The 19,308-nt window shown below is 39.7% G+C and overlaps 1 protein-coding gene and 1 long non-coding RNA gene across 2 annotated transcripts in view; one reads left to right on the top strand and one right to left on the bottom strand.

Moving 5' to 3' along the window:
• ITFG1 (integrin alpha FG-GAP repeat containing 1) overlaps window positions 1–19,308 on the top strand; it is a 72,549-nt gene that overhangs the window by 44,440 nt on the left and 8,801 nt on the right. The window contains exons 10-14 of the mRNA XM_063410658.1: window positions 918–1,090; window positions 7,578–7,728; window positions 7,977–8,085; window positions 10,643–10,686; window positions 12,524–12,602. Of these exons, the coding sequence (XP_063266728.1) occupies window positions 918–1,090; window positions 7,578–7,728; window positions 7,977–8,085; window positions 10,643–10,686; window positions 12,524–12,602 (556 nt within the window). The remainder of the gene's footprint in view (window positions 1–917; window positions 1,091–7,577; window positions 7,729–7,976; window positions 8,086–10,642; window positions 10,687–12,523; window positions 12,603–19,308) is intronic.
• Window positions 12,610–19,308, bottom strand: part of LOC134557551 (uncharacterized) — an 83,915-nt gene continuing 77,216 nt past the window's right edge. Inside the window, exon 4 of the long non-coding RNA XR_010082062.1 lies at window positions 12,610–13,341. This is a non-coding gene — a long non-coding RNA (uncharacterized LOC134557551). The remainder of the gene's footprint in view (window positions 13,342–19,308) is intronic.

Here is a 19,308-nt window from a genome sequence, read left to right as displayed (position 1 = left end):
TCCGTGCAGGCAGTGCAAGATTCTGCCTAGATCTTCTGTTTTCCAAACAATGCCTGTGCCCTCAACCTGTCCTCTGAAGACATACTCAGTGCCTGACCATCTTGTTGACCCCTCTCTGAACACACTCAGTGTTCTCAAATCCTTTATGAACTCTGGGGCACAAAACTGGGCACAGAATCCAGATGCAGATGAACAAGTGCTGTATGAAAAGAACTCCTGGCTCACTCTGAGCAGGAGCACAGGCAGCAGCTCCAGTGCAGAGCTGGTTTGCTGTCTGAGCTGCTGTGCCAGCTTTACCCTCCTGCTCTCCAGGACCCTCCCCTCCCTCAGGAGAGCTGGTCCCCAGCTGGCACTGCCCAGCCTGTGCCAGTGCAGGGCTTTGCTCCCAGTGCAGGGTGTCAGGAGCTGTGAGTGTCTGTTTGCCCGTTCTTGCCTCTCCAGGCCCCTCTGAATGGCCATCCTGTCCTGCAGCATACTGACAGTATCCAGCGAGTTGGTGTTGGCCACAAATCTAAGGAGGCTGCATCTATCCTCTAGCTTTAGTGATGCCTCTTGCATTGCCTTGCAATTCCAGGGGAAAAAAACAAGACTCAGGATCTCATGGCCCTCATGGTTTGGGCTTACCTATGCTTACAGATTAGGATAAATTCCAGGCAAGCCTGAATTTCAGTTAGGGTGTTCCTGAATGTCTCCATATTCTGGTTGTATTCTTACAACCTTAACTATGTTTAACTGTTCTGGAATAACTGAGTGCATAAAAAATACTTCAAATCATTTTTTGCTTTTGGTGACAGAGTTAGGAAATAAACCTTACTTGTAAATGGTTAAGAATCCTGATGTTTTAAATAGAATTACATTGTTTAAATAAATAAAATTATTTTCTTTACCTAGATGTTCTTTTTTGTTTTATTTTATAGTGGATTCCAGTCTTGCAAGACTTCAGAAATAAAGACACAGTCTGGGGCTTTGTACCATATCAAAATGACAAATCTTCAACAGAAATTTCATTTCCAATTACACTTCACATTGGAGATTACAATATGGATGGCTACCCAGATGCACTTGCTATACTGAAGAACACTTCTGGAAGGTAATGCAAACCTAGAAGTAAAGCTATCAGATTCATGTTCAATCATCAGTCATAGAAATCACTAACTTTAGTGCATCTCGTTCATTTTATCAAATGAACAAGATTTTTGATCTCTGCCAAGTGTTTCCTTTTGAACCCAAGTGTGCATTTACATGCTGCATTCAGAATGCATAATTGTATAGGCTCAGACTGGGACTCTGGGTGGGGAATTGCATCAGGGATTGGAGTATGAGGCAGCATTTTAGGCACTCCTCCCACAGCTCAGGGCCTGATTCTCCCTTTCCCTTCCCAAATCATCTTCTGTAAGTTCCTGCCTTCCGCTGTCAGTGCTGACTGGTAACACCAGGCTCTGAGAGTGAGGAAATGGTTCTGTGCTGTCACATGGAGTGAGCACTGGCTGGTGACTGCTGCAAAATGCACTAGTGCTTAGCCCTTTTGGAGAACCAGGAATTTACACTGTCTAGGAGAACTGAAAATAAATAACACACACACCCAACCCCCTCAAAGAAGAAACTTCTAACCCCTCTTATTAAATTTTTCAGTGTAATCTTCTCATCCTCCTTTTTTAAATTTTTGCTTCATCGCTTGCTTTCCCAATGGTTTCTCGTGCTACCATCTGGCGCTAGGTGGGAGAGGGCATGTGGGGATGCTCCCGGGAGCCTGCTGCACACAGAGCAGGCAGTGATCCGTGTAAGAGCTGACCTGAGTAGGTGCGTCCCCGGGCTGCTGAGCGCAGGCGGCCGCTCGGAACGGAGCAGCCTGTGGGCAGCTCTCACCTGGCACCGGGGATGCTGCTGCTGCTGGCTCGTCCTTACCTTTACCTTGAAGTGTGGCAGCATGTTTGCATGTGAACACGCTTTTGCTTGACAGTAGGGCTGATGGATAGACTTGTTTGCTTTGGAGAAAGCTGAGACCCCAGAGACCGTGATGCCATAAACCTGAGCAGATTCAGGATGTGTGCACGTGAGTGCCAGTGTGTCTGTGCTGCACAGCTGGCTCTGCCAGCACCTGCAGAGATGGAACATTACCTGTGCTGTTCCCTTCATGTCATCGTGTGTAAAAGGGGTTCTAACCCAGACTTTGTGGAGTCTTAATGTCTTCCTTGCTTGACAAATACTTGCACTAATACATTACAAAGCAGAATAAGTCTCTCATACAGGTGTATTTGTCTTCTTCCTCCACGGGGTATTTTGGATGATCTTGGGTGCAGGTTCATAGTTTGAATGTATACTCAATATGGAAAACAAGTGAGGACCTCACTTTGATGCTTCAGACATTCAGTAGGAGAATCTCGTGCTAAAGTCCAAGAAGTCAGTTCGGGTCTTGGGTCTTCTAGTGGTTGCCTAAACATGAGTCAGCCCCTGACATTTTTGTGTTAGAATTCTTCAGATAGTGACACACACCTAAAAGTGACCCAGTTTGAGGAGTAGCGTGCCTGTGTTCAGCCTACATGATGTGATTCATGACAAGGCTGTGAGCAGCTGAGCTCTGTCTGTACCTCTGAGCCTTAAAATAGCAGCAGAGCAGCTGTTTCTATTCAGACACGGCAGACAGAAGGAGGTGAGGCTGCTACGGCCCAGAACTTGCCAGGCAGAGTTAAAGCACTCAGGCCCTGGATGTCAGGTGTTGCACTCCAGACTCTCCTCAGCTGGGACTGTGTTCAGCAGTCATGAATAAAGACTGCAGACAGTGTGGAGAGCGAGCTAGAACCAGCCCTCCCTTTGCCAAAGTAACACAGGGTGTGAGAACTGTAAAGTTGCTGTCTCTGCTTTTACATCAGCCTCAGAAATCCTGCGTTTTGAGCTGTACCATCATGTGTATCCTGGTAGCTGGTGCACTTCAGAAGGGCTTCATGGAGATGTATGGAGTTCAGAAATGTACTTGAAGCTGTTTAAAGTCGTAGGAGCCTCTGTCCTCAGGCTGGCATATAATTACAGTAATTTAATGTCATGTAAAATCATTACACAGTTTGTAAACAGTTGCTCCTGTAGAAGCCCAGAAGTCACCTATGTCTTGTTGCAATGAACTACTGTGATACACTTCATTCTCCGTGCTTCTGAATTTGTTTGCTTGTTCAATTGAGTGCATTCAAAATTATTTTTAAACCTGACATCAAAGTTGAGTGACACAGGCATAAGGACTGAAGGTACTGGCAGATGATGTGGCAAGCTATTAAAAGGGAGGTTCAGAAAACTGAGGAATTCTGGCAAAACCAGAGTAACCTAAAAATCAGAAATACATTGCGTGTTAACATTGTACCTATCCAATATTTGTAGAAAAGTAATGGAAACGTGCTTTATAGTTCAGGATGGAAACAAAAGTCACTTTTTTGCAATCACTATGAAATGTCACATTCAATATTAATTCATTGTTTCTGAGAGACTTAAACAAATACTTCCTTTTAAAATGTGTAACTGGGTCAATGATTGGAGAGAGTTAAAACAGTGTGGGAATTAAATTAAAAGCTGTCCTTAAATTAGAGCAAATTAAAATGAAAACCTTATTTAATCAATTTTAAACACTTCGGATCAAGCTGTTTATTTCTTTCTCTGAAGCCTTTCATGCTACATCTACAGATCTAATTTCAGTGATTGATTACTGTGATTAAATGATAAAAGCATTTTTGTAAACTCTTGACCTCAATCTGTGCTATCATTTAGGAAGCCTGGTTTCTACTTGCTGTCTGTAATGTAAAGAAATTAAAGCAGGCAGAAACAATTTTGTTCATCTGAAAGTATACATGATAATGGAAGAAAAGGATTAAAATCAATTATATGCCTCCATCACAATTCAGGAATGTACTTTCAGATCAAATCCTTACAAATCCCTACAAGTGACTGAAATAAAGATACTGCAGTTGGGAATAATGTTGGTTTGCTGTGCTGCCCAGTGGGCAAGTCAGGAAAATGATCAATAGCTTCAAGTATTGCCAGAACTGTTATAAAACTCATTTCCTGCCATAACCCTTTGATTTGGAATTACACTGTGTAATATTCTGACAGAGTGGAGACATTCCTCACCAGAAACAGCAAAAAGAAATCTCGCTTGTGGTTGCAGGCGTTGTGGGGAGTTGAACCTTTTGAGCCTTTATTAAGACTCAATAAATTCCAACAGGTGAAGGTGCTAAATGCATTGTAGATCCTTACATATTTATCTGTTCAGGCTGAATTGTTTTAATTTCTGACTTGAGTCAAACCTTCACATTTGAATTCAAGTCCACAGGTTTTTCTTCAGGCTAGATACATATATCAATTCTGTATTAGAAATCATGTGTGTATATAGAATAATAGGTGAAGGGATTTTATCAGTAGTTAGTAACTGGTTCAGCTATACCTCCTGTCTTACCTAAATAAATTCATTTTTTCACATGCTGATTTTAAATTGACTCTTGATAACATTGGAATTGTAAGTACTGCATGAGTTTACAAACATCTGTCTCCCATCTAATTAGATGAAAGGAATTTTGTTTAACAATTGTTTCCAATTAGACACTAGTAATTGGCATCTTGTATTGCAAATATGTAATCTAACTCTTTCAAATCCATTTTTATTCAAAGGTAATGTTTTTAACTGGTCAAGTTGGCAATACTTTATCTCTGACACAGTTGATAGCAGAAAAGACTGAAACTTGGAGACAAAAACAGCTGGATATAGACAGTTGAATAAAAAACTTTTAAGTATGATGGACTTCTAGAAAGTTTTCTGGGTGTTCATGCTCAGTTTTAAATTAATGTATATGTATTAATCCTTTATATGGAAGGACTCTTACTCGACCAAATTATCTCATCCTAAATCACTATTAGTTGTCACTTGTCAGAAGGAAGGTTGGATAGAGGACTTCTTTTAAATGAAGGATTGATGAGCACCTTGTAATTGAGCAAATCTAAAAAAACCAGAGGCAAATTCAATTATTCTGAACGTCTGGAGAAGATAGTCGTAATTTAGATGTCCCTGGTATTACTGTAAATGAACTACCCTAAAACTGACAGCATGAGAGATGTATCAAATTAGCAGTAAATATTTAATTCTAATTGCAAAGGAATATGTTAAAATAAAACTAAGATAAGTCTTCAGTCTTCCTTTAATGTTAAGCCTTATTAAATCTCCCTTTCCTGCACAGATGACTTTGGTCAGAAGGTACCAAATTGGGACATAATGTACTTTGGAATAAAGTTGTAGGAAGTACACGATTTATCTGCAACTGTGTATTGGTGTGTACAGCTCAATATTTGAAGTGCTGCAAATGGCCTGTTAAGGGTCAATAGGCTGGGCTTAGTTCAGAGTTCTTGTGCTCTCTCTTGTAGCATTGAGGCTGAATTGTTTGGTATTGACTGTTACATGTTTGTAGAGCACTTTAGCATTGATTTTTTTAGGTTTTACCATTGCAGAAGTGTCTGTCTTTATAGGCTTTCAAGGGCATTGCTTTGTCATTTTAAGGATGCGGGTAATTATCTTTGTTACTGGGAGATTCTTTCTGATGGGAAATCTTCAACATTTTGTTCAAAATAATAAGAAGGTCATAAGCTAGCACTTATTTATTATAGTATGTATGACAAATGAAAGATGGAAGTAGCTACTTTGATTCTAGGGCCCCTTGTGTATCACAGGCCTGAATCATGGAAGGGTTGAACTGGCAGCTCACAGGCCACATTCAGGTGTCTCCAGGAAGAACCCGCGCAGCCGAGGAGGCAGAGAGAGAGCAGCTGCTTCTCTCCCCTGTGCAGCAGCCGTGGCCTGCAGCTCCCTGTTGCTGCAGCATGGCCTGCACAGCAGCATTTCCCCCTCCTGGGCTGAGATGCAGCACACGGGACAGGGGATGCTACATCTATGAGTCAATTCATTTCCTCCCTCAGAGAACTCTCCCACAGTGCCCTTCTTGGGTCTTCAGCATCTGTTTAGGGCTGGAGATTGCTTTTTTCCTCCTGCTGTTTGTCTTATGTTTCTCTTGTAGATACAGAAAGGGGAAGGAAAGTGGCATTTCCACACTCAGTGCCACTTTGATTAATGTTTTCCTTTTTTCTCAGTTGTACAGAAAGAAAATGAAAAAGATTCCTGTAGTAAATTAACTCCTTGTGTCTATCCATTCACAAGACTTCTAGTTTAGACTTGAGTAGTGTGCAGAGTATAATGCAAGCCTGAGTCTTTATCTTTTAAATAATTGTCATTTAAGTAATTTGTGACAATTTTAAAAAATCTGAACTGAAAGAGTCTTTGTAAAAGTTTGTCCAAATGTTAAAAAGCTATGTTGAGATGATGAAAAAGAAAAATTGAAACAAACTGCTTAGCTCAGCTTGTCACCTTGCCTTGGAGTTGGCTATTCTGATATGATACTTGGGTAATAGATGAAATGAATGTGAGCACTTAAGAATGTCAAGTTGTGATTGTGGGTTACATATTGCAGATAGCTCCTTTCCCTTTGGCCATATGTGGATTCAGTGGTTTGCCTGAGGAGCAGTGCCTGTGAGTGCCTGTGCGTCGTGGGTGCTGCCACAGAGCCCCCTCGCTGTCCCCGCAGTGTGCTCAGGTCACACTGAGGACGCGCTTCTGGCTGTTGCCCTGGGCTCTGACAGCTGAGCTGCCTTTACACAACACTGCTCTGGCTCCTGGCCCTGCCCCAGAAGGAGAGGAGGAAACTTCATCTGTTTCCATTGCCGAGGCAGTGAAGGATTCTAGCCAGGCTCCCAGGATACAAACCTGCCTGCAGAGTTGCACTGGGGATGTAAAGTGTGAGCTTTTCCCAGTTCCAGAAGCACTGATACATTACCAGGGGGAGCAGGAACCTTGTGTCTCCCTCTGACCCCTGGGCACCTGCTGGATACTCTTTACAAGGACATTTTTCTACACTAGCCCTGGTACTCTGCTTGGTTTCTGTGTTTCTTGTTTAGTGTTGCACCTGTCTTTGTGTTACATGTCAGCAAGTTGCCTTGCCCTATTTTTACTGCACTTCAGCAGGTTGGGTTTTGTGGTTTATATTTTGCTTGAAACAGTGGAAAACATACAAATAGATATTCGGTTTAATCTCAAATTTTCTTAAAACATGCAGTGTGTAAGAAAAAGTATTAATGGAGCTGGGATGGGAGGAAGCCGTCATGAAATAATGAAAAAGCAAGCACGTGTTTTAAATAGTGCTTAAGCTGATGGACTGTGGAAGGGATTAAGGAAAATGGCAGATAAGTTCATTTGTACTTTTTTTAGAATAAAGTAAGGATATGTTTAGTCCTTTGATTGAATGGTTAAGTTAATCCTGGCTTGGGTCCATTTATTTAGTGTTTTCATTGTTTTAAGTCAGACATGACAATGATTGTAATTCTGTCTGTAAAGTTCACCTAAGCACGTATGGATTTTTCAAGTATCCAATGGCTGCTAGCTGTGCTTTTATTATATTTAACTCCAGAGCACTTAAATGGTTTAATTACAATATTTTTAGATTTCTGTAATTTAGAATTATCTCAAGTTGGTTTATGTATTTTATATGTATATTTTGCAGCAATCAACAAGCATTTTTACTGGAAAATGTCCCGTGCAACAACGCGAGCTGCAAGAGCGTGCGGCGCATGTTCAAGGTGTTCTGGGAGCTCTCGGATCTCAACCAGATCAAGGACGCCGTGGTAGCGACCTTCTTTGACATCTATGAGGATGTGAGTGCAGCAAACAGCTCTGGGGTGCTGTGCCTGGCCCCAGACCCTGCACAAACCTTGCCTGTGCAGCCTTGCATTCTCCTGCCTCACTGTGCACGGCCCTCTCCATCCCAAATTGATTAGCATTATATTCATAATGTTTGAAAGATATTAAAACACATAGCAAAGGTGTAAACGTTGCTGCACAGCATTTCTTCCCAAAAGTAAATAAGCATTCTAATGTAAACTTGGGATTTTTTTTCCTCTAGGGAATCTTGGATATCATAGTGCTAAGCAAAGGCTACTCCAGCAAGGACTTTGCTATCCATACCCTGAAAAATAACTTTGAAGCAGATGCCTATTTTGTTAAAGTTATTGGTAAGTTATCAATGCATAATCAAGGCAAGATGGGATATTGAGAAGGATGTGAATATTTGAGCCTTTGCATATGAAAATGTTGTGGTAACGTTCTGTACACTGCCATAGCAGGCCTGCTTTGCTGGAGCTCACGTGGCTGTGCCATGTGGGAATGGTGCAGAATCACCTTCAGAGGGGCTGATTTCACTTCAGGACCCCTGGCCTGGTGTGTTTTGCTTACACTGCGTGATCTGTTCTGAGGTCACTTTGCATCCTGTGGGAGTTGGTTCTGTGTGTCCAGCCCAAACCACGTGGAGCAAACCACACCTGAGAGCACAGCAGGGCCATGAACATGGCCAGGGTGGGTGAATTAATGAGAGCTGGTTTAAAAGGCTTCAGTTAGATTAAGATATTCATAATTAGCTTTTTAAACTGCATGCCCCACTGTGCTCTTCAACTGCAAAGGGGTTGAGCTTTGAGCTCATTTCTTGTCTGTCTTGCTTGATTTTTTGAGAATGAGTGAAAAATGAGGCTTTATGGGAGCCTATGAAGACAAAACTCACTAGCAACAACTACAGGTTCACCTACAAAAATGGTATTTGCCTTCATGTTACTTAAATGCATCCAATCCTCTTAAGCCCACATTCTGCACACCAGAAGAGAACAGAGCTGCAGCTGCTGCTGGGGGCTGATGCAGGTATTACTTCATCCACAGCCTGAGCTCTGTTCTCATTGTGATAGTGTTTAATCATTTATCATGTTGATGGAAGCCTTCTTTTACACCATATATCTGTAGTGTAATTCACAAAAGCATGCAGAAAATCCTCTGGAAAAATCTTACACTTCATAAAGCCATACCAGAATTATAATTGTGTGATATTTTAATGGGGGAGTAATTTGCAACATGCTTTTTGATCCACTCTGTGTAAATCTATCTTAAAAACTGGGGCATGCCTTTTTTTAGCACCCTTTTAGGGTGTGAGCATTTTGCATAGAAACCCCAGGAAATGGGGATTAATGACTGTCTAAAAATATTTTTACTGTGATACAGGGGAAAGTATTTCTAACAAAATGTGCTTTGTGTGAGTTAGTGTATGGATAAATGCATTGTGTTCACTTATTTGGCATATGGACAATGAGAACAGCTTTGCTCATTATAACTGATGTCAAATGTACTTGGCCAGGTAATTTGTTCCAGGAGTGAAGCTGAACAGCAAATTTCCATGTGCCCTTTTGTATCAAAATGCAAAGAGTTGGTTCCACTTGCATAGTCACCTCTGTGTAACAGATAAAATTAAAGTGCAGTTATTTGTAGTTACATGCAGTCTTCAGATTCTGCTTTGCCACACACATTTGTTTTAACTGTGCAGATATTGGGGGGGCTGGACTGTATAAAATATTAATCTTACTGTTTACAGAAGTTGCAACATTTTGAAATCACAAGCAAAGAATGATAATTTAGCAGTCTTGACAGCTGTTAATAGTCACACACAAATTATTAGAAAACTTCCTGGACCAGAGCAGTGCCATTTCTGACTCACATAGGGAGTATGTGAATATCTTACATGCACCTTTTGCTATTTTCCTGGTCCCAAACATTTTGTACCCTTAACTCAATGGACTCTTAAAGAAGACAGAAAATGTTTTAAGAAATTCCTGTTGGTTAGGGTGACCTGCCCTCAAACCTGGTCCTAATCTGCATTTTCTGTCTGCCATGATTGCTTTGGGATACCCATAATTCATGGAGGATTAATGTTTTTCCCTGGTTTCAGTACTTGGTGTGCATCCTCTGCCCTGCCCATGGCCTGCTGCTCAACCAAACTGCTGTCATTACAAGTCCAAATTTTGCATGAGAATGGACTTCAGACTATTGTATGTGTATGGGTTTTGTTGTTTTGTTCTAATACTCAGTGTGACAGGATGTCCTGGCTTACACAACAGATGGCTTTCACTGTCCCTCTTGTAGGTTTTTAACAGAGATTTCTGAATGTAACTGATTTTTCAAACTAGTAAGTTTTAAACAATTAATTGGAACAACTGTCACAGGCTTTAATTTATTAATTAGCACTATATACACCTGCTTACAGTACTGTTGGATTAATAGAATAAATCTGTAATGGTATTTTTGCTTGTTACAGCTTTTGTGAATTGCTTTAAACCAAGTTCCAAAATGATGCCTTATGTAGAAGGAAAAGCCTTTATCTTTTTATCAGTTAAAACAGTAAAGCTGAATCTCTGCCAGTATTTTAAATGGTTAGAAATGAAGAATAATTAATAAAATGTATAGTTCACTGTTGTAAAAATGTTTTCATTTGGAATTTTTCTAACTGGTGAATCTGTCCTTTTGAGGCTGGTTAACCAATGAGGTGGGCTAAAACAATGATGAATTTCTGCCAGGTATGCTTCCAACAGATAAGGAAATGTTATACATTACCATAAATCACAAAGAAGCTATTTATTTTCTTTGTGTTTTGATGGCTACCTGACACCAGCACTAGACTTTACCAGGTTTCACAGGTGGTGCTTCTCAGATGGTTTGTGAACATAAACACAACACGCTCACTGTTTGTTCTTGCAGTTCTCAGCGGCCTCTGTTCCAATGACTGTCCTCGGAAAGTAACAGTAAGTGTCACTTTGGCTTTGGTTCGTTTTTAGCTTCAAATAAGCTGAAGTGTAATCATACCAGAAACTCCCAACATATTGAAAGAGTTATTGACTGGAAGAATGTGTAACCCAGGTCATGACTTGTGCATTTGTGAGACCGCTGTCTGTGGGCAGCTGCTGCTCAGGGCTGGAGTCAGTGGAGTGAGTGTGCAGGAGCTTTGTTACCCGCCCTGGGGCTGGGAGAGACCAGAGACAGGAGCAGCTTGGGTGCCCAAACTGGGAATTGTGCCAGGTCTTGGTGGCCACTTAGAAAGTCCAGGCCAAACTGACTGTGGGGCAGGTCCAGCCTCTTCTGGGCCAGATTCCAGCAGAGGACACAGCCAAGGAAGAAGTGCACTGGGCTCTGATGGTTCTGCAGTCAGCCACACACATGTGGTGTTTTCTGTTCAGATTATTTTATTCGTCTGCACAGATCTGCAATTCACCCACCAAACTGCCAATTAGCAAATTGTTTAGCAATGTTCACAGTGAAAGTTGGCCTGGAAGAGGAACTCAGAGGAATTAGAGGTAGCAGTAGCACTTCAGCTCTGCAAAAATTTCACTTTTAATTTTGACTTGAAAATAGAAAAACTGCTTCAAATGTGGCTAACCTTCACTTCAAGCCTATTTTGAGACTTGAGGTTTCATTTCTGTTAAAAAATAATGAGGTTTGATAGTATCATTAACTTAATTACAAAAATCAAGGGTTTAAAAAGCAAATCTTCACAGCAGATGTTGGTGAAAATTTCATTATCGAGATCACTGAAACACTATTGGCTCCATTGCAATAGGAGTTCTCTGACAGAAAGTAACATAAGGTACATTTTGCCTGAGTACAGCTATGTGGCACTAAAAAAAAAAATTAAATTTCACCTTATTCACTCGTCTTTTGTAGATCTGCATTGGCCTCACCTTTGTGGTCTCCTTAGTTTTCATTCTCATCAGTTATTATTTTCAGGCTTTGATCTCATTGTCATCATCACCACTTCCTCTCGTGGTTTAAACTCACTACTTTTTGAGGCATGGTGTGAAACATCATCATATCTTCAGTGGTTTTTCTGTAACTTACTTGAAAGCTCTCTGTTGGATTTGATGCCCTAATACCAGCTCGAATTCAGCAATAGGTGAAAAAAAAAGGAAAATTTCCTTTAAAATCTATTCCTGTAATTGTCTCTCATCCTCTCCCTTCCCCACCCTTTCTTACTTAGGTGCATTTGTTATGGTTCACTCAGTAATGCACAACTTCCTTGGATGTTTTATTTTTCCTCATGACTATACTTTGATGTTTAAGTACACTTTCTTCCTCGAGAAAATTTGCTTAAAATAGATACCAATACTTGACAAGTGACTGTTCAATCTCTTCCATTTATTAAATGAAACAGTGCTAAATAATGATTTAAAAGATGGAATTTGTGTAGTATTTTTCAATTCAGAAATACCATCAAGATAGTGCAGATTCTCAGTATCAAATGAGTTCTGCTTTTACAGAACATGCAGTTATTTCTTTGAATTTTTAGGGGATTTTTACTTCACTTACAGCTTTCAAGGAAACATTAAATCCTTTGCCAGAGGACTGAATAACATTGCTTTCTTCATGAGAAACTCAACATTACTTAGCAAACTGATTACTGTGATTTCAAAAATTGATTTCCACATAATGCTATGACCAAAACAGTTGCAAGATTTTGAAGTTAAAATATAAAAAGTAAATTATTAATGTGAAAACATTTTTTGTGAGTTTACTGTTTAATTACTATAGCTTCTTCTGTTCCTAATGTGTTGCCTGCCTTTTTCTTTGGTTTTTCTCCCTTTGTAGCCTTTTGGAGTTAATCAGCCTGGTCCTTACATCATGTACACCACTGTAGATGCAAATGGGTATCTGAAAAATGGGTCAGGTAAGAGAAAATCACTGTGGGAATGCTCAAAGCAGAGTCTGTCTGTGTGCTTCCCAGCAACATAAGGAGCTGGAAAGGTGACAGAGGGAAATGGGAATGGTTTCAGTGGTGCCTTCAGTTTGCCCCTCAACATTCTCTTCCTTCTTTACAGATTGCATTTTTATTACAAATATTACAGTTGTATTATTTTTTCATTTGTCCTGTGCCAGTTGGGTTTGAACAGTTGGCTGTAGCAAAAAAATTGCTGGGTAAAATACCATCAGTTTGTGAAACAGCATAAGCTTCTGATTGCTTCCTAAGCAATTATGAATGAAGAAACAGCAGTGGCCTTGAAAAACCTAAATACAATCTGAGTAGCCAGATGACAAAGATGAGGATAATACTCAGGGCACAGAGGATGGATGGATTTGTGTGGAGTTGTTCACTACGACTGGCAGCTCACACAGCCAAAGCCTGAGGGGGCTGGAGAGGGAACGGCTGTGTCCTTTCAGGTGGTGCAGGAGCTGCAGGGATCAATCACCAGGTAACAGGGTCAGAATCAAGGGGAGGGGTGCTGGGTGCTCCATGGATTGTAACCAAAGCTTTGCTGGCCTGACATGGTGCAGGTGCCACAGTTTGCAGGAGTCCAAAAACAGAGCAGCCAAAGAGAGACTCGGCCATTAGGCTGTGTTCCAAGCTGTGCCTGATGTTAGAAAATCCTGGGGCTTTTGCTGCCTTCCTAGGTGTGTACTGGTGGCTCCTGGAAAGCACAGGAGATTGTACAAAGTGGGTTATTAGTCTCATTTATGACTGGTAATCTTGGGTCTGTGATGGTCTCATTTCTTGCTTAGACAGAAATCCCAACCTCATAAGCTGAACATGATCAGTAAGTGCAGTCATCTGTATCTGTCACTCCAGTCTCATTTCAAATTAAACTCAGATTTTTAAAAAATGGTTCCAGTAGTTCACTGGGAAGATTATGTTCTGTATAACAATAACTTAAATAAAAGCAATAATTTAGGGAGGAAAATGCTGACATGTTAAGGTCCTGAGTCAATCTGAGTCACTGGCAATGCTCTCACCAGGAGCAGTGTGCTCAGGACTGTTAATTCCACCTGAGAAAAATTAAAGAGAAAGAAGATGTCGTGAAATGCAAACCAGATAGCTGCAAAAACATGTCTTGATACTCTAGCATCTCTGTGTTTGTACATGCTTAAATAAAGACATTTTTCTAACTCTTTGTCATGGAACAATGCACTTACAAATCTTACAAATGTGTGGAGTAAAACGAGCTTAACATTTGGACCTATTTCATGTATCATTTTCCTATTTTTTTTTCTGTTTCTCTCTTCCAAGACCAAAAGCAAATGCATTTTTCTCAAACATTTTCTTTAGGGTTTGCTGTGTTTGGTTGGTTGTGACTTTGTTGGTTTTTTCTTTGTTTGTGGTTGGGGGGGCAGTTCTCCTAGAAATGAAAGGTTTTTGCGATTTACTCTAAGAAAGAGTTATCAAATGTGATTTAATACTGCTATATTCCCTTCACAGCTACCATATTTACCATAATAAAAACCTAACAGAGTCCAGGCATGATGAATTTCCTTTTCTGTTCTGACATTATGAAATAACAGTAATGAATTCCAAGTGCATTTATGACCCCAGCAGTGTTGCTACAGGGAATTTTCTAATGCTGTCTTTGATCAGTTTCTCAACACTAATAAATTAATAGATTTTTTTGAGTCTGTATAATTCCTGCAAGAACTTTTGAAAGTCATGTTTTCTGAGGGTATTATATTATGTTTGTAGCTAGATTTTCTTCTCTTGCAAGTGTTACGTGTAAGATTCAGTAAATGTTCAAACTAGAATTACTGGCCTACAGGTAGTCTGGAATAACAGCCCATTCCATCACAATCCTGTCTGACTCTCAGGAAATCATCAAGCAATATTCCTTATGTGTACTGGTAGGCAATACCAAACCCACATGGCTTTTTTGGACCATGTATAACCTGCAAAACATCTTTTCCACATTAAGCTTTTATTAGTATAGCATCCATATGCTACTTTTAAACTCATTTTCATCAACTTATTTGTCTTCCTTATATAATATTACTGGACAATCCATATTTGAAGCTTTTAATTATACGAATGAGTAATGAGCTAATCAAAATTTTAAAGAAATTAATCCCTTTCTCAAGAAGTAACATGAGTAAAAGCATAGTTATTTTTCTGTTGAAAAAAACCTCACCATTCTTTCACGTCCCCCTCCAGAGTGAGCTGCTATTATTTATTGCCTTTAGGGCTGTGCTCAGTGGGGGAACTGTTCTTTGACTGCAACCAATCACCCTAAGTTATCCCTCCAGCCCTGGGCTGAAGTAAATCATAAAGTACCCAAAGCCATGGCCCCCACTCTGCTTCTGATCTCCTGAATTCTGCAGGACTTCAGTTGTGAGTTATGGCATCCTTCACGTAGGCAATATTTGTGCAAAGAGTAAAATAAAAAGGCCCATATGACTGTCCTTATCTAATTCATTTTAAGGTTCTTTGATCTGCCAAGCCTTAACTACAGGAAATTTGCATAATTATGAGAGTTTTCTTAAAAACATTGTTAGAATTGTTCTGTCTCCTATTAACATTCTGGTATGTTGTTAAAAGATAGCAGAATAATAATTAGCATGTATTCTGTGCTTTTGCTTTCACGTTGCTCAATTCACTTGTAATCTTACAAGAAATACTGTTGAATTAGCTACAAGGAATAGCAACTGCCAACATGGGCATTAGAATGGAGAAGTTCTGAGCCTTACATCTGCAGTTAATATCTCCACAGACCTTCTCTTCCTGAGAGGAAAATCAACTGCAACAGCTTCTTCAAATATTTAAGGAATTTTATGCTTGAGATCAGACCAGGTTCAGTGTAAATCCAGGAGCAGTATACAAACCCAGATTTAAGTCATACTTTCTGATCCATGTCCTGCAACTTGCCTTCTCCTTTTTCTTTTGGAGTTACTATTTTTAAGGAGATTCTAGAATTAAATGTGTCAGCCAGCATTTTCAGCTCTACTTATATATTTCCAGGCTTTTATTGGGAGAATATCTTCTGTGTTTCAGCCTGTGCTACGCACACCTGAATTTCCTCTCCTGAAGTAAAAATATGCTGATAGAGTTGGAAATAAATAGGCTCCTACTTGCAGCTTGTATCTACCAACCATATTAATTCTGTGGGCCAGGAACAAGTGGCAGTAAATGTCTCAGATTTCCATCTCCACAGGAAGATGGTAAGAGGAGCTTCACTGAATGGCTCCTATGGATCAAGTCATAATTTGTTAAAGCATCTGTGTGAGTGAAGCTGTGTGGACTGATGGCCTTTGCACCTCTCATTCCAGAGCTCTTTCATTTTGCTGCTTTGCTTTGTTTTGTTTTAAACCTTCCATGGCAGAATGACCTTTCACATGCTGTGAAGTCGTGCCCTTCTGGTTTTTTGAAATCTGCTTACTCTTCCCTGTTGTTGCATTGAGTTCTCCTGCTGGTTAACTAAATTGAATTGTGAGGTGAACACAAATGTCTAGCAGCTATTATAGTCATGAATTTAAACATAAACATTGCAATATGTACCAGAAAAAAAGCAAAATAAGCTTATTTTCAATGGCCATTTGACACTGCAAGGTTCATTGTGTCAAATTCCACTACACAGAAAGAACAGTGTATTCATGGAACAAGCTGGAATAATGTAATAATTGAATAGCTGGATTCAATGAGAGGGATTTTCTGTTTGCTATAGGTGAGAATAGCCTTCTAGTATGTTTTTCTATATAACTCTTTTGTTTAGAAAACTTACTTGAACTTATAATGTTGCTTGCAATATTACCAAACCTTGGATATTTGGACATTACAAATGACACAGTTTCCCCTATCAGCAATATGATCATTTTATTGTTTGAGAGGTTTTTAAGTTACCAGTTTTACTTCTATAATTTTATGGTGTAAAAGGGTATTTTTCATAAAAATGCATAGTCTCATAAAAATGCATCAGGTTTGGAGTTTGGGCTTGCAGAAGCATCCTAAGCATTGGCAGCACTGCAATCATCAGTGTCCGGGTCCCAAGAGTGGACTTTGAATTCCCTTTCCCGTGTTATTTCTGGTACTCTAGAGCCAGGTGAGTGCAGAAAAGGTTGAGAGGTGAAGCTGTGTACTGCATTAATCTGGAATTTCCTATTAGGGGAACTAAGGAAAAGAGGCAACCAGCTGGGGAAAATAGGGAGACACCCCCAGCCCTTAAAAAAATTGTTATCATTGCATATTTTAAACAGAAAAGGAACTCTTTGACCACTACATTTTTTTTCCAACCAGTGACCCCCAAGGGCAGTATGAAAGGAACTGAAGTAAAGTTTTCAACTAAAGCCAAGCCAATCTTTTTCTCCAACTTTCTGTGAAGCTTCCAAGTTTGAAGTTGTTGGGGTTTTGTTAGATGGGGTTTTTTTCCTGAAAGCTTCTTTGTAAATTCTTAGGCATATTCCATGGGTTTTTCATGACTGTGGGTTATATTTTCCCTTTCTCTTGCAGTAAGCGGTTCTGGCATATTTTCAAATAAAATAAGGAGCTGCCAGCTCTAAAAAAAAAAAGGGGAAATGCTCGGTGCAGTTTAACCCAGTGCTGGTAATGGCTGCAGAGTGAGCATCACTGCAGAGTTGCAGGGAAGGGACACAGTCACTGCAATTGCACCCAAACCTCAAACTGCCTTTGTCCTGCTCCAGCTGGTGCCTGAGTGTTCCCAGCTATGCAGCAATCCATGCAACCTCTGCATGGCAGCTTTGGGGCTAATTTTTACTTTTTGTAGGAGGCATACGTTTGTCTAACTTATATAAAAGAAGTCATTCGTGTGCTGACCTCAGTGTTCAGGTAGGTGATGGTACAGAAGAATTTACATGCAAGTCTGAGACTAAAAGATATACTCCTGGAATCCTAAATAGTATTACTGAATTTTGAATTACACAAAATGGCTTTTAATTGGCTAATTAAATGCAAATAACATTTCGTTAAGAAAAATATAATAAAAAATATCATAAGGAATGTTTCAGGAAGCCAGAAGTTTGAAATCAGATTTTCCATTAGTCTTTCAGTTCTGTATAGTGATCTTGTATGTTCTGCTCTGTTATTTCACAAAATAGGTTTATTTAAACTGACTGAACACTATCAGTATTGTGCATCTATTTCTCTAGGTTCAGTGAGGTTGTTCCTAAATCCAGTACTATGTGTTCTCTCTAAACAAGAGAAGGCATTGCTTCTACATGGAACTGCAGCCACTTTCCCCTCACAGAGTTCAATTCTTCAGCCTGAAATAAGCTGCTGAGGACATTTCAGTTCAGCTCAGGGGAGAACAGGCTCCCCTTGAGCATTCAGCAAGTTTACATCAGGATAATGGAAACAGAAGGAAAATGACTTAATTCAGGTATAAAAGAACAAGTACTGGCTGTGTCACAGACAACACATGGCTCTGGTTTTCAGACAAGACTTTGGAAAGGTTAATGACACAAATTGCTTCCAATTTTATATGCCAGACTTCAGAGGTAAGGAGATTGATTCCAAAAGGTCCAGAATGGTTTCTGAATATCAAACTCTGCAAAATCTTCTGAGGTTTGGCTGCCCAACATCATTAGCTTTTTGTTACAAATTTGATCTCCGATAGGCTGAAACCACAGAAAACCGTGTCCTAAAATGTTGAGGATTTTACTCTGCCCAAGGTTTTTTGAAGCAATAAACTTATTGATTTATGATTGAAAACAAGAATTATATACCACCACTAATATCAGTGCCATGGCCCATGCTGTCTGCACGCTTTGAAATGGCATTTTTGGAACAAGAAGCTTAAGGCAAAAGACATAGTATTGAATAGTTTTAAAAGTATTAACAAGAAATCATATGTAGCATGATCAGGAGAAGGCTTTTTAATTCTTGTTTGTTGTAACAGTTCTACTGATAAAATAAAACAAATTTGGAAGCAACAGCCACTTCCAGCATCTTGCCTACACTGACTTCCAAAAACCTAAAGAACAATTTGAATGTAAGAAATAAATCTCACTTTCCTCCTTGAAGATGCAAAACTATTTTCAGATTTTCTTGGAACAAGTAGAAAGCTGTTTCCAGTAGTTATACAAGAGGACAAATTGCTGTGCTTGCTGTCTAAATTAAATTTTAAATATTTTCGTAAGTAAGTTAATTACTGGTGACTGGGAACTTCAGATAATGTCACTAAACTGTTGACAGTAGTCTCTGTAATTTCTCTTTTTATTTTTCCTCGTGGTTTGGGGCTTTTATGTTTCTCAGGTGAGCAGTTGTCATTTTTAATTGCTTGGTTGCAATTCTAAGTGGAACTTTTCAATAAGCATCAAAGAGAATTTGTGATAGATATAGGGTGAAGAAAGCAAGGAAGAGTCTCAAAGTTCTGTGCTTAGTCAGCACAGGAGAAACTGGAACCTTCTACATTCTATCATCCTGCTCATACCTAGCTAATACCTCCCAGCTTTAAAGGCAAATAAAAAAATCAGTATGTGCACATTTCTGCCTGCTGTGTAGAAGAAAACATTCCTTTCTGACCTTTGCAAATGATCTATTTACATCCTGAAGCGTAAGATTTCATTATCCTTATCTTAGTAGGCATAAGAACCAGCGTTAGTAGCCATGAAATTATTCAGTGCTTTAAGAATTCTAGCTGCAGTGTGTGACTCTGTAACCTCTT

Source organism: Prinia subflava, chromosome 13, assembly GCF_021018805.1.
Source record: "Prinia subflava isolate CZ2003 ecotype Zambia chromosome 13, Cam_Psub_1.2, whole genome shotgun sequence".
NCBI classification, from domain to species: domain Eukaryota; kingdom Metazoa; phylum Chordata; class Aves; order Passeriformes; family Cisticolidae; genus Prinia; species Prinia subflava.
The sequence above is the reverse complement of the archived record's forward strand: the minus strand, read 5'-3'. Positions and strand labels throughout refer to the sequence as shown.